Below are 15,836 nucleotides of genomic sequence, written 5' to 3' on the forward strand. Positions count from 1 at the left end.
ATGTCTGTCTGAAGATGTTGGGGTGTGTTTGTATAGCAAGAAATCTTCATGCACCAAAATAGGGTGTGTGCATTGCGTGTGTGTGACAGATGGAGGCAGAGAAACAGAGACAGGAAGACAAAGAGAGAAGAAAGTTCCCTCTGAAGAGACCTGGTTAGGCTGAGTTTTTATACCTTTAAACACATTTGAGGCTTTGGGGGAATAAAATATTCACACTGTCTCATCTTCCTTGTTGAGAAATTGGGCCACATACTCAGTGTCATTGTTCTTGAATAGGGGTTATCACTCTGTGTTCCAGTCCTGCCCCCACCATGCTTTACCTTTAGCATTTTGCTTTACTTCCCTGGGCTCCCACATTTTTTCTTTTAAGATGAAAAGTCTGGAGTAGATGATCCATCTTGGCTCTAATACTTTGTGAATTTATGACCTTGCATCCGGATGAGTTTTGAGTATACATAAAACTGTGTAAACTAGGGCACTGGCTCTGATTTCTTATTGTAGGGCCCCCAAATGTCTGTACATTCCACTCAAGCTCAGCAGTCGCCAGGGGCCCGAGTGTCTACCAGGATGTCAGGACTCTCATCTCATACATCACTGTGGGAAGCATTTCTGTTGGTTGTGCTGAAACAGCTCTTCTGAGAACCTCTGGCCACCCATGTTCAAACCTGGGGACACTTCTGCCCCTCCATCCTGGAATGAGTATCAATCCATGGTGCATCTCATGGTACACCTGTCCCCAAGAAATGGAAGGGAGGTTATCAGCTGAGTGATGGAGGTGGCTTTTGTGTTGTCTGTGTCTTTGTTGGTCCATCTATGTCTGGTCGTACTTGTGCCATTGGCCACTGAACTAGGAAAGTGCTATTTGCAATGCTGTCTGCTTACTTGGCAGATATGTAGGTGACAGTCATCTGGCTAGTATGTGGCTTTGAGCTGAGATGGTGAAGGGGTTGTAAATCTACCAACAGTTGTTCAGGCTGGCCTGGTACAATACAGTAAAACCTGCACAGTGGTATCAGAAGTAATTTGGTTTTACACACCCAGGTTGCATGCGTGGCCTGCTGCTTATCTCTGGGTGGTATTTTTTATCATGATTTTGTTCAACTGTCTTGCTTATGCTAAAAATAAATGCATTTGATTGCATAAGAATTTTCTCTGGTTCTTTGTTCTCACACATCTAGTTTTTAAATTTCCTTCTTGAAACTATTCCTTGTTTATAATATCTCCTAACTTCTATCATCTCTAGGGTCTTAGTGGTCCAGTCATGTAACAGCTTTCATTTAGGAATTATTCCACCAAAGAAATCCCTTTCTCATAATGCCTTTTGAGGAAAATATTATTCTTTAAATAACACTACACACAACAAGGAGTGGGAGATTTTTTTGTAATTAGAGCTGCTATAACACATTCTTGCAAATAGTTACTTGCTATTTTTAATGAATATTTTCAGGAAAGAGCAAGAGTAGTGAAGAATGCTGATTTTGTTAACTTCTAATTGAATATTATTCATATTTACTTAACCAAGTATAAACCATGGGCTATTTCTTGTTAACATTAAATGCTCTTTAAATAGTATTTGATTTAGAGGTAGATTTATTAGAAGACTGAAGTGTATTTAAAAGTTAGAAAAATACCCATGACTATACCATCATTTTTATGAACTAAATATCAAGAACTGTGAAGGGTCTAAGATTTCATCTCTCTTGCATGCTAACAAGTTAGCTTGGCACAGTCTTGTGGATGCTGACAGAAGACACAGACGCGTGGGTCAGAGTCTAAGAGCTTGATTACAGCACAGCAGGCAGCATGTTGGTCCCTGCGTGCATTTCCTATTTCTGTCCAAACAAAAGATTCCAAACTCTATGACTTAAAGCAATACAAATTTAGTCTCTTGGAGTTCTGGGGTGCAGAAGTCCAAAATCAGTCTGAGTGGGCTAAATTCAAGGTGCTGTCAGGGCTGTGTTTCATCTGGAGGATCCAGCAGAGAATCCATTTTCTTGCCTTGGCTCATGGCCCCATATCACTGCAACCTCTGATTCTGCTTTACATCTGTCTCTGACCATCATGCCTCCCTCTTATAAGGAACCCTGTAAGTGATTACGTTGGATTACCCAGGATAATATCCCATCTCAAGATCCTTAACCACATCTGCAAAGTGCCTTTCGAAGTGTAAGGTAACATATTCACAGGTCCTGGGGAGTAGGACATAGACATGTTTTGGGGGACATTAGCCTACCACAGTCTTCCATTTGATCCCAAAGATTCACATCCATCCCACATGCAAAATGCATTTATCTCATCCCAGCATCTTCCAGTCTCAATTATTATAGCATCATCTCAATGTCCAATATATAGTATAAATCTTAACTCGAAAGTCCCAAATCTCATCATCTTAATCGCCTAAGTGAGGTATGGGTGAGACCCTGGGTATGATTCATCTTTGGGAAAAATTCCATCTGTGGACCTGTAAAACTGAAAAACAGTATTTGTTTCTAAATATCTGGAGTACCTGGAGGAAACCCTCCGTAGACATGGAAAGAGCATTCAAATTCCACAGACAGTGGCCCTAGCCAGGAACTTATATATTTTTTCTCATCAATGTTAGAACAAAACACCGTTGAACAAAACAACATTATTTGAAGAACTGAGTATCTATCTTACAGGTGCGATAGGGCATTCAGTATTTTGCAAAGCACAGAGCCAGTAAGTGGCAGACCAAGCTGGGTTTCAAGTCAATGATGAACCCGTGGAAGGTTTGAATGATTCCTTCTATTAGTTTGGAATTATCTGGTATATCTTTTTTTTTGGGGGGGGGGTCTCTAACTTTGGACTTCTATGTCATTCTTTTTAACTTTCAATCTATATTTTAAATTTAAACTTTGCTTTGTTGCAGGTAAACAAATGGAATCTGTAAATCTATCCTTTAACTTGCAAATTTATTCCATCTAAACATATTGTGATTACTGATGTTTCATTTCTAGTATCATATTTCGTGATTTTTATTTAGTTCTATTTTTTTCTGCTTTATGTCATGCAGCCTTGGTCAAGAGCATGGGATCTAGGAATAGTCTCTCTGGGCTTGGCTCCCTTCGCTTGCTAACTGTTACGGTCTTAACCAGGATACCTAATCTCTTTGAGAGTCAGTTTCCTCTATACAAAAAGAAATAATATCCAACTCAAAGTTTGTGAGCATTAAGTGATAAAAAACATAAAGTACTTGGAATAGTGACTGGCCTATTGTCACCATTACATTTTCCATGATATATTTCTTACAGTGATTCATCCATAGTTAGTTCATGTTCTCCATTATAGTGCCTTTAGATGTATTCTCTTTTTAAGCAAGTATTTTAGAGATAACTCCTGAATTTTATTTTATTTTTTAAAAGATTTTATTAATTTATTTTTAGAGAGAGTGGAAGGGAGAGAGAAAGAGGAGAGAAACATCAATATGTGGTTGCCTCTCGCGTGGCCCCATCTGGGGACCTGGCCCACAACCCAGGCATGTGTTCTGGCTGGGAATTGAACCAGCCACCCTTTGGTTCGCAGGCCGGTGCTCAACCCATTGAGCCACACCAGCCAGGAAAACTCCTGAATTTCAATGTACACACTAGATATTGAAAGTTACAGTCTATTGTTTAATCTACCCATTAAATTTTATATATCAATTGTTATATTTTCATAAGTTCTGTGTGGTTTTTTAATGTTATCTGTTCTTTTTCATCATGTCCTGATTTTTTCATTACACTTTCCATGATATATTTCTTACAATGATTCATCCATACTTATTTCATATTCTCTTTTAGACTCTTTTACAATTTTAGGTTTGGGAATACTAATCATCCTGGGGTTTTAAAGTCTGCATCTTCCACTCACAGTTAATTATTTCTGACTATTCTTAGTTGTGTGTGTGTGTATGTGTGTGTATGTAGTTTGTTGTATGAGCTTCTCTTCCGCATGAATTATTTTTTTCCTATGATTGTCCCATGAATCCTGGTTTATAAAAGTTTCACTGGAGAACAAATTTGTGTTTCTTATCCTTAGGCTCCAAGTGATTTGATCAATCTGGGATTATGTTTATATATATATATATATATATATTTTGCTTGGAGATCCTGCATAATAAGTGGAGTATAAATTTCCATCTCCAGAGAAGGAAAACTCTGATTCCAAAAAACCTCCGCTGCCTTGCGGCATACCTCTTCAGGGGAAAGGCTAAGGGAGTAAACCCCGACAGAAAATCCGGAGCCGGAGTCCCTAAGGCGGTTTGACGTTGTAGTCAACACCGGCAACTCCTGCGGCGCACCTGAACCCAAGCTGTATTGACTCCGTCTTTCCCTTGGATCCTTCAGCTGCGAAGAGAGGGGGGGTCTGCTGCATGGGCAACAGCAGACCCTCCATATCATCCTGCCCAGGCTCTGTAGCTTCAGCTTCACTGGAGAGGACACTCCAGCGTCATCGCAAGATGTCGATTCAACACGGGAGCAGATACCGTGTCACTCCTGAGTCGGACTGCACAGCCATTCTCGGCGGTGCAGATAGACTCTTAAGAAGCTACACCATCGTCTCTCGAGATCGACGGCTGCCAACAACAACAACAAATTTCCATCTCACATCCACGTGAAGCATGAGCTTAGGGTTTAGGTTTTTTAAGGGAGACTGTTTTTTCCTAGAGCCCCTGGTGGAACTGGTGTCCTCACCCCTTTCTTGTGTCCATGTATGGAGTTCTCTGAGTCTCCCTTTCAGTAAAAAGGCAGCCCTTTTAATGCCTTCCATGCAGGGGGTCTCAGTAAAGTAAGAGTGTACCAGGTATGAATCCTTTTTTCCTGAATGGACATTATGACCTTCTTCACTGTGCAGGTTAAAACCCCTTCCTTCCAGGGTGCTGTGGCATCAACCCCAAAGCTTCCTATTCTGGCTTTAAGTTTCCTATTTATTTTTTGTCACTTGTGACCTTCTTTTTCCTTCATGATTAGCTCGTGGTTATTTTTGTTGTATTTTATCCAGTATTACTAAAAGCTTTATGTTTAAAAGGGACCCAGATTAGCTCAGTTCACCATGTCTCTAGAACAGAAAGCTTCAGTTCTAGAGTATGTTAGATTCTACTTAAAAATGACATCTCAGTATATTTCCCTGGTGAAAATCTTTAATCTATTTTGTCCATCATTTCCTCTATTTTATTGAACATATTAATTATTTTATATTCTTTATTTGCCAATCCTAATACCTGGGCTTTCATTTGTTATCTAATGTTTCTTATTCTCATATTATCAATCATAGAGTCTTGACACTGCATCTGTAGGCATTTTTTATTATTCACTGAACATTGTTAGAGAAAAACCCATAGACTCTACACATGATGTCATCTTCCACAGGAGAGGTTTGTCCCCTTCCTATCAGGCAGATACGGTGATGGCTGATCGTCTCGCTCCAGTCAGGAATGGAGGTGGGACAGGACTAGATTGCAATTTTTAAAACAACATTGATGTATACTTAACAAAATACCCTTCATATGCATAAAGTGTACAATTTAATATATTTTGACATAGGTAAATACACAAGAAATCGTCATCACAATCAAAATAATGAACATATACATCACCCACAAAAGCTTTCTCATGCCTTTTTGTAATCCTTCCCTTCCCATCCCTTCCTTGGAAACCATTATTCTTCTTCCTGTCACTATACATTGGTTTGCATGTACGAGGTATTTGCATGAATGTAATCCAGCAGTATCTACTCTGTTACGCCGGGCTTCTTTCATTCAGCATAATGATTTTGAAATTCATCCAGGTTATTGTATCAGTATTTCATTTCATTTTATTGCTGAGTAGTATTTCACTTTATGGATAAACCATAATTTGTTTACCCATTTATTTGTTGATGAACATTTGAGTTTCTTACAATTTTTGGCTATTAAGAATAAAACTGAGACTTCCGGCCAAGATCGAGGCCTAGACAGACACGCTGTGTCTCCCTCCAAAACTAAGAAGGAATACAACTATCTCAAAACTAGAGACAACCAGCAGTTCCAGAAAATCGAGCTGCATGGAAGTCCAACAAACAAAGATATAAAGAAGAAATATTCATCCAGACAGGTAGGAGGGGTGGAGCCTGGGTGGAGAGGATGCAGTGTGGTGGTGGCAGCAACAGTGGCAGAAGTAGCAGCGGGCTGGTGGAAAGTCACACATTTTAAAAAGTCAGGAGGGACACCTGGGGAGTGCTCCCAGCACAAGACCAGACCGTGCAGCTCACGTTTCCAGTGCCAGGGAAAATAAATCCTCATTGCTTCTGACTGTGCAAACCAGTGGGGGTTGGGGTGGAGGAAGAAATTGCCGGTCTCTCAGCAGAGTCCACTTGTTTAAAGGGCCCCCACGGTCCTAGAACTTCTGCAGACCCACCCATACTGGGAACAATGGCTAGGGCGACAGCTAGAGAGGTGCCAGTTACATAGAAAAGTGGGAGAAGTGCCTGGAAAAGAAGTGAGTGCTGAGCAAGCAGCATTGTTTCCTCTCAGACCCCTTCCCCCCATATAGCACCACAACATGATGAAATGCATCGCCCTGTACTGACAAATCCCTAAGGCTCCGCCCCTTACAATGTAACTGGAGTGACAGCTCTACTTAAAACACAGAGGCAAACAAACACAGGATCCTGTCAAGATGAGGAGACAGAGAAGTATGGCCCAAAAGGGGGAACAGATCAAGGTTCCAGTGGCAGAACTAAGCGACGAGGAGATAGCCAACCTAACAAACGAGGAGACAACCAACCTAACAGATCCAGAGTTCAAGCACTGGTGATAAAGATGCTCACAGGCTTGACAGATATGCTTAAGTATGGCAGATGCATAAGGGAAGAAGTGAAGGCTACACTAAATGAAACGAAGGAAAATCCACACAAAACCAATGGTGAAGGAAAGGAAACTGGGGTTCAAATCAATAATTTGGAACATAAGGAAGAAAAAAACAGTTAACTGGTACAGAATGAGGAAATAAGAATTTAAAAGAAATGAGGAGAGGCTTAGGAACCTCTGGGACAACTTTAAATGTGCCAACATCCAAACCATAGGGCTGCCAAAAGGAGATGAGGAAAAGCAAGACATTGAAAGCTTATGTGACAAAATAATGAAGGAAAACTCCCCAAATTTGGTGAAGGAAATAGACATACAAGTCCAGGAAGCACGAGAGTCCCAAACAAGCTAGACCCAAAAAAGACCACACCAGGACACATCATAATTAAAATGCCAAAGGTGAAAGATAATGAGAGAATCTTAAAAGCAGTAAGAGAAAAGCAGAGAGTTACCTACAAAGGGGTGTCTATAAAACTATCAGCTGATTTCTCAAAAGACACTTTGCAGGCAAGAATGGACTGGCAAGAAGTATTCAAGGTGATGAAGAGCAAGGACCTACAACCAAGATTACTCTATCCAGCAAAGCTATCATTTAGAATGGAAGGGCAGATAAAGTGCTTTGCAGTCAAGGGAAAGCTAAAGGAGTTCATCATCACCAAGCTATTATTATATGAAATGTCAAAGGGACTTACTTAAGAAAAAGAAGATCAAAATTATGAATATTAAAATGATAACAAAGTCACAACTATTAACAACTGAATCTAAAAAAATAAAAACAAAATCCAACTAAGCAAACCAGAATAGGAACAGAATCCTAGGTATGGGGATCATTTGGTGGGTTCTCATCTGGGAGGGGGAAGGGGGAGAAATGGGGAAATTGTGCAGGGATTAAGAAGCATATTTGGTTGGTACAAAATAGACAGGAGGAAGTTACCAATAACATAGGAAACAGAGAAGCCAAATAACTTATATGTACAGCCCATGGACATGAACTACGGGGAGTGGGATTGTTGGAGGGAAGTGGGGTACTAGGCAGAGGGGAGAAAAGGGGAAAAATATAAGGACTACTGTAACAACATAATCAATAAAATATACTTTAAAAATTTTTTAAACTAAAATTGTGAATATTTGTTTACAAGTCTCTATTATTAGTATATACTTTTTTTTCTTACATGCTTAGAAGAGGAATGTCTGAATTATATGGTAGATAAGTGTCTATAAAAAAACTGCTAAATAGTTTTCCAAAATGATTGTTGTATTATTCTATATTTCTCACAGTGTATATGAATTCTGGTTGCTCTGGTTCCTTGCCAACTTCTTGTAAAGTAAGTCTTTTAAATTTTATTCATTCTAATATGTGTGTATAGTAGTATCTTATAGTAGTTTTAAGTTGCATTCATTAATGACTAATAGGTTTCAGAATCTTCTTATATGCTTATTTTTCATCTGGATGTCTTTGGTGAAGTGTCTTTTGAAGACTTTGGCTCATTGTTTTATGGGGTATTATTATTGAGTTCTGAGAGTTCTTTATTCTGGATCTGAATGCTTTATCAGATATATGACCTGCAAATAGTTTCTTTTAGTCTATGGCTGTCTTTTCATTTGCTTAACAGTGTCTTTGAAGAGCGGAAAAGTCCAAGATATCAATTTAAAAAATGGATTACACTCTTGGTGTTATATTAAAAAAATCTGTGCCAAATTGAAGGTCATAAAGGTTTAATCTTGTTTTTTTTCTAGCTTAGTTTTCTAGCTTAGTTTTTCTATGAAGGTCTATGATCCATTTGGAGTTAATATTTGAGGTATGGATCAAAGTTCATTTTTTTGCGTATGGCTATCTAATTGTTTCAGCAATATTTATTGAAAAGATCCTTTCTGCACTGAATTGCTTTGTGTCTTTATTGAAAATCAGTTATTCATATATGTGTTGGTTTATTTCTGAATATTCTGTTCCACTGTTTATTTTATGCAAATATCAAACTTCTTGATCACTGTGACTTTATAGAAAAATTTTAAATAAGGTAAGTTCTCTGATTTTGTTCTTCTTGTTTGAAATTCTTTTGGGCTATTTTGGGGTCCTTTGCCTTTCTATAGGAATTTTAAAATTAGCTTTTAAATTATCTTCCTTAGATCCTGTTCTGTCAAAATTCCACCCATTTCTTAAGGTTCATCTCCAAAGCCGCATTTTCCAAAAAACATGAAAGAAATTTCTCTTTCTTCCATGCTTCATTCACACTTCATAACACTCTTATTGCATTTATTCATAGTTGGTTCTATGAACTTGTCTGATCTTTCCTGGCTTACTATAAACCCCTCAAAATCAGAAAACTTGACTTGTTCCCTCTGTGTGCTGAAAAAACTTGCTTTATATTTTGCAGGAGTGAGCCTTGCATTAAGCAAGGTCTGCAGCAGATATATAGCTCATTTCCTGCACACTGCTAGGGAACCCAACAGATTTAGAATGATTTCCTTTTTTGTTATCTCCAAGGTTTCTTAGCCTTTATTATTTCTGTTGCTATTACTGCAAAGAATAGTGAGATAATTATTTCCCAAATGTCAAAACACTCTAATTTACTTGTGATGATAATTACATAAAGCTGTCTTAACTATTTATTTATCACATACTCCCTCAACATTCAACTCCTGGGAGAATGTCATATTCTTATAGATATCAATGATATCTTTGGCTACCAGGGCGTAGTACCTCCCCTCAGACCTGCTATATTTCTACTAATTCCCTCCAGCCCTACACTGGCCCTACTCAACCGGGGGGAACTGCAGTTATGCACTTGCCATCTAAAAGCCTGTCATTCTCGGAAAGAACTTTTGTATGGAGTAGAATCATGTCCTTATAGGAGAAATTCAACTCAGTGGTCTGGCAACATGGGAATATGTTTAGCCTGCTTTTTGTACAGTCTGATCTGTTCCATACCTATTAGGAACAAATACAATGGGAAAATTGTTTTAGCATACAACAAATTAGCAGCACAACTATATGAGTAAGAAAATCAGCTTTCTCATCACACTCAAGCATTATGTTAATGTGACATTCACTGTGGGTAATGATTTCTGTGAGCAATTTGAGGGCCAAGGCACTTATGAATGGATTTTTGTTTTTCTTCCTTAGTCATTACATCTGGTGAGATTGTATGAATCCTGTGTTGTGTAGCACAGCACCAATCTTTATTAAAGCATCAAGTATTTAAAGGGCTAGGAGCAATTTGTTTCTAAGAGTATTTCTAAGAAATACTCTTAGATTTTTGTCCTAAAGTAGAATCTTGATTAGTGGCTAAAGAAAATTTACCATTAAAATCATAAGTAGCTATGTATAATGATAGATAGGTACTAAACTTAGCCAGGCGATCACTTCCTAAGTAATGTAAATGTCTGATCACTGTGGTGTATGCCTGAAACTAATATAATATTGTATGTCAACTGTAGTTGAAAAATTAAAGAAATTATTTTAAAAAATCCATGGCCTAAGAAATCTTAAATACAGTGATATAAAATAAAAAGTGATAAACACGATAGCAGTTATGAGCCTATTTCTGTGGCAGCTTTGCAATGATTCCTTCTTTATCGAGGTGCTTGAGAGGCCTGGGCCATCATTGTCAATATCATCACCGTTATCATGGAATTGATTCCTCTAGATATTAGGAAAATAAAAAGATGCACAGGGGATGTGTCTGTGTGTGTAAAGGAAGAACAAGAATCAGATACGAGATACAGAATATATGTTCTGTTCAGAGAAGAATGCGATCATGAAAACCTGGTGTGGACAAAGGAAGTGGTGGGAGTGAGCTGGTCAAATAGAAGGAGGAGGACCAAGCAGAGGTGATAGCATGGATGGTGGAGTTAGAAGATAAGTAGTTTAGTTTGAATGAGGGGGGTGTGACAGGCAGACTCCCCACCCTCCACCCACGTAAGGTAGCCACCTCTGAAAACAATACTGTTCATGGCAGAGGGACTTTGCAGCTGTGATTAAGTTGAGGATTTTGAGATGAGAAGAGCATCCTTGATTGCCCAGGTGGGCCCAATCTGATCATGTGGGGGCTTAAAAGCAGAGAACTTTCCCCAGCAGAGTTCAGAGTCAGAGGGAGATGTGACAATGGAAGAATGCTCAGAGTAGTGCAAGTTGCTGGCTATGAAGATGGAGGAAAGGGGCACAGGCCAAAGGTTGTGGGTGCCCTCTGGAAGTTGCAAAAGGCAAGGCAATCATTTTCTGCTGGATCCCCCTGGGGGCACCCTGATTTTAGCCCAATGAGAATTGTGTTGGACCTCTGACCTACGTAACTGTAAGATTATCTATCTATCTGTGCTGTTTTTAAGCTGTTAAATTTGCCAAAATTTGTTACAGCAGTAATAGAAAACTAATGGACAATTTGTGTAGGAGTAGAAGTCTTGAATGGAGTGTGGAGAAGAAGGCTGGGATCAGACCGAATAGTGCCTTAAAGGCTAGGGTAAAAATTCTGATACTTACACCTAAAAACAACAGGGTGAAGTGGGATGGCGGAATATAGAGTTTTAGGAAGAACTACCTGGTAATGCTGCTTTGTAGACTATTTGGAATGAGAAGAGCATTGGGTAGAGGAAGCAATGAAAACTCTTATCAAAAAAGTAAGTAGTAAAATGGAGACAGGGCTCAAGTGGGGATGGGTACGGGATGGGAAAGGACAGAAAGATTATTTTGAAGGAATTGGCTACAGGTTTGGTGTTCCATGCAGGGGAGAGTGAGCCAATGTGTGGACTAAATGTCTGTCTCCTCAAAATTCACGTCGAAGCCCCAATGTGACGGTATTTGGAGGTGGGGTCTTTGGGAAGTTATTAGGGTTTATGAGGTCATGAGGGTGGAGCTCTTATGAATGGGATTAGTAACTTTATTATAAGTGTCTCAAAAGGGCTTGCTTCTTTCTGTTTTCCACCATGCGAGGATACAAGAGAGCCATCTTCAAACCAGGAAGCAAACCCTCACCCAGACATCTTGACCTTGGCCTTCTCGGTCTCCAAAATTGTGAGAAATAAATGTTTGTCATCTTTGGTAAATTGTTATAGCACCCTGAACTAAGAAGGTCAAAACCGCCTCCAAATTTACAAATGACTAAACAAAATGGAGTGAGCAGCTGGTTTCAGGGAGAGAAATTAGTGGATTTCAAACATGTTGACTTTTATGAGAAGAGTGATTCTGGCAGGAATTGGGCATAGAGACTGGCCCTCAGGAGAGAGGACAGGTAGAGGAGCCGATCCAATGTAATCCTGTTATCCTGCTGGCAGTGGGAGCTGTGCCATGAAATGTGAGAGCAGATACAGTCTCTGGGAATTGGAGGGAGGAGAGGGTTGTATTTGTAGATGGAAATCAAGGGACAAGAGATTTGTTTACCAAGTCCCTACCCTGTGTGAGGGCTGGGCTGCTGGGAAGGCTCCATACCCAAGTCAAGGGAATGAGTACCTGTCTGTTCTCATTAGGGCTCGTTGCATGTGGCCACGATAATGAGCAAAACAGGTAGGAAGACAAGGGCATGCACAGGTGTGATTACTTACACCGACCGCCTGGAGCTGGTTGGAGGGAAGATGCTTCATTCCATTCAATCTTCCCTAATAAGCTGGCTCAATTTAACCCTTTTATAAATATCCTTTCCCTTATGACTTCACATTTGCCTTCCTCACAAATTCTTCCCCCAAATCCCTTCCAGGCTTTTCTCTAAGAAGTTACACAGGCCATGTGCCGTTCTACTTCTTATCTGTCTTCTGCATCAGGATGTTTTCACCGTAATATCAATATCCTAAGACAGGAGGACCTATTGGCAGGTGACTGGGAAGGGTTCAAGTGCAGGGCAGTCACTGAGACTAGCTCTACTGGGCCAGACCCCCATTGTGTTCTTGCCGCTTTACTTTTGTGTTCCAAGGATGCATACCTGATACAATTGCCCTATTTTTGGTCTTCTCCACAAAGTCTAGTTCATTTCTTGTTCCTGAATTTACTAATAATTCATTTTATTCTAAAGAAACTTGATGCCTCTCTCCCATTAGGGCATTGATTTCCTGACTGATAGTGCCGTATTGCATACAACAATCCTATAAATAGGTGTAGGAGGGAAAGAATATCTTTGCTCCTGCTTGTACTATTTAGGTGGTTGTGATTGACGCTTTCAACACAACTGGAGAGAGAAAAATGAACTTACTATGGTTTAAACTAGAGGGGAGGAATGGGTTCATTAGCACTAGGACCTACCCTTATCAAGCTGAACAGGTATTGAGAAGAAATACATGAGCTTTTTATTAATAGCTTTCCTACAGAAACTGAGGAAAGGCTCTAAGTAGATCAAATATTAAAACAGAATTATCAGTAACTTGGAAGGATTCTAAAATATTTAAACTTCACTCTTCTCACCATTCAATGCTAAGGAGCTCTTTGAAGCAGGATGGCTGTTGTCACTACAAAGTATCTTATCTCATTCTGAGTAAGATTACGTCTTATTTAATACACCTGCAGATCTTGGACTTTTAAGTCGTTAGTAGATATGGGTGGGAAAGGAGGTTTTCACCTCCTTCTAGACATTTAGTCATAAATTTAGGAGGTTTGCAATAAGGAATGGGACCCTAATACTAAAGCCCGGATATCCCAGGGTTGATAAGTACATACTAGTTATGGAATGCTATGGGCTTACAAGTAGTAGATCCGATCAGACACGTCTCTGCACAAAACAGTGGTGTCAGTGGCACGCCATATATTCTGATAAAGTTCCTGAAGGGAAGGCCTGTAGCTGCAGGTGCCTTATGACATTGTGAGATGAAACTGGCAGGACTGGTAGCTTCTGGAGCTTAAATCTTCATAAAAGCCTTCCTATTCAAGATAGTCTTAATGTGTCTATCATCTGTGTTCTCATCCTGGACCTTTACAATGACTAAGGAATGGAGTATGGTTCTTGCTGTTTTTAGTTGAACTAAAAGTTCTGATAGTGCTTATGGATCTTTCATCTGAAAATGTAATTAAAGGCCAGCCATGTACACAGTTTATTCCAAAATAGAATATAAAATCCTCATCAAAATAGGATGCACTTTTATTGTAAGTAATCATCTTTCTGATGCTTATACTTCCTTGTGTTTCAGAATCAGCCATATTTGTGACTGGAATGAAAAGCCCATGAATAGAGTCAGTCAAAGGACAAAGGGAGGGAGGAGTGGAGTTATAAATTAATAGGTTTGCAGATAAAGAACACACAAAGCAATAATAACCAAAATAGTTTATATTATAACTTAAAGTAAGATTCTTTCACATAAAAAAATAGCAGACTATAATTAATGCTTTTTCTACCCTCTTAGGAAAAGGACATTAAAAAATGTTGGACATTAAGACATTAATTGCATTTCTTATAATTAATTTCTTCCTTTCACATTTGCTACCCATAATTTCACCAAGCTCTATTTCACCTGTCCTTTATACAGTATTTCACATTGTATTATTTTAGAATTACATTAGCCTGTGGTTATTCAGCATTTGGAATGTGGCTAGTCCAAGTTGAGATGTGTTTATAAAAGTAAAATATACCAGAATTTGGAGACTTAGTATGAAAAAAAGAATGTAGGAACTCAACTTATATAATCACATTTTGAATATATTAGATTATATAAATTTCTAAAATTTATTTTATTAAAAAAATCTTTTTAAATGTGGCTATACTAAAATTAAAAATTACATGTGGCTCACATTAATTATACTCCTATTGGACAGTGCTGGGCTAGAATATTTGAAAACAAATTACCCAGAGCTTTAACTTACCAGTATCTTATATACTCACTATCTGTATTTGAAAGTGGGAATTGCAAATTAAAATAACAATCTGGCTACTTTTGTGCATGCTTTAGGGTTTAATTTTTTCTAATGAACATATATTACTTTTTAAATAAAGTAAAAATGTTATATTCTATCATCTTAGAGTTACAAGAAAAGAACTAGCATTTAAGACATTGTAGCATAAACAATCAAGTCCCATTACTTGTGGAATATATTTTTCACCTATAACAGGTGGAAAAAAATGAGGTAGGAGTGGAAATATGGGAGAACACAAGAGCGTTCACTGTCTGCTTTTATGAAGTTACAATTCTTGTCCAAATTATTGTGGAAGCTCTCCTGCTCAGGTGACTGTCGATGTGGCTGTGCTCACATTCCTCATGCTTCCATGAGAAAGAGGGGCTGTTTTTCTGGCACAAAGGATTAGTCAACGATGGCAGAGTATGTGCAATTTTCTTTTCCTTTCATATCTAGCAGCTAAGTGAGAACTTCTACAATACAATTCACTAACTCTAATCACCCAACTTAAGGAGACTTGTCCATAAATTATTTAATATATGACTAGTTAATGCTTTTCAGTAAAATACACCATAATGCTTTTTTCTTGTTCTTCTTATTGGTTAATTTATTTTGAAACATTGCTTTTGTGTCTTCTGGCAACATACTGGAGCATTTGTTTTCAAAAGCCGCCTCTGACAGTGGCACAGTCCCAGCCATCGCGCACGTCCAGGCCTTTCCAGGTAATGTGAAACCTGCATTTCTAGTAATACTCTGGTGCATTCACTTCATCTGCAAGAGCAACTGGCACAACCACCCCCTGTCGGTGCAGCTCTCGGAGAACATCTAACATTGAGTCTAATTCTGTGCGGAACTTGTCCAGCTCACGATTCTTCAATTGTGCAAGTCTTTTCCATTTCTCAATTTCTTTGTTTTGCTCGGTTTCTACTACTTGGTGTGTCTGCTGTATTATCTGTGAAAAAAAAAAAAAAAAAAAAAACAAAAAAACAAACCCATATTAATGTTACAGTTCATCGTGGGAGTGAAGAACATTTAACAACCTCAAATTGCTGAAGTGAGACAATGCTGACAATGGTGACGTGGTGACCTGGGAGGAGAAGGTGGGGGAGCCCTACCCAATGGACTTCATTGTGTCAATAAACAGGTGTGGAAGTAAAGCCAATAGGGGGGAAATTCTGATAGGGAATT

The 15,836-nt window shown here is 38.9% G+C and overlaps 1 protein-coding gene across 1 annotated transcript in view; it reads right to left on the reverse strand.

Moving 5' to 3' along the window:
• Nucleotides 1-15,159: 15,159 nt before the first annotated feature.
• Nucleotides 15,160-15,836, reverse strand: part of CEP162 (centrosomal protein 162) — a 68,806-nt gene continuing 68,129 nt past the window's right edge. The window contains exon 27 of the mRNA XM_090279634.1: nt 15,160-15,600. Within this exon, the coding sequence (XP_090135760.1) occupies nt 15,391-15,600 (210 nt within the window). The 3' untranslated portion in view covers nt 15,160-15,390. The remainder of the gene's footprint in view (nt 15,601-15,836) is intronic.

This window comes from Furipterus horrens, unplaced genomic scaffold, assembly GCF_987537825.1.
Source record: "Furipterus horrens unplaced genomic scaffold, mFurHor1.1.pri manual_scaffold_6, whole genome shotgun sequence".
NCBI lineage: Eukaryota > Metazoa > Chordata > Mammalia > Chiroptera > Furipteridae > Furipterus > Furipterus horrens.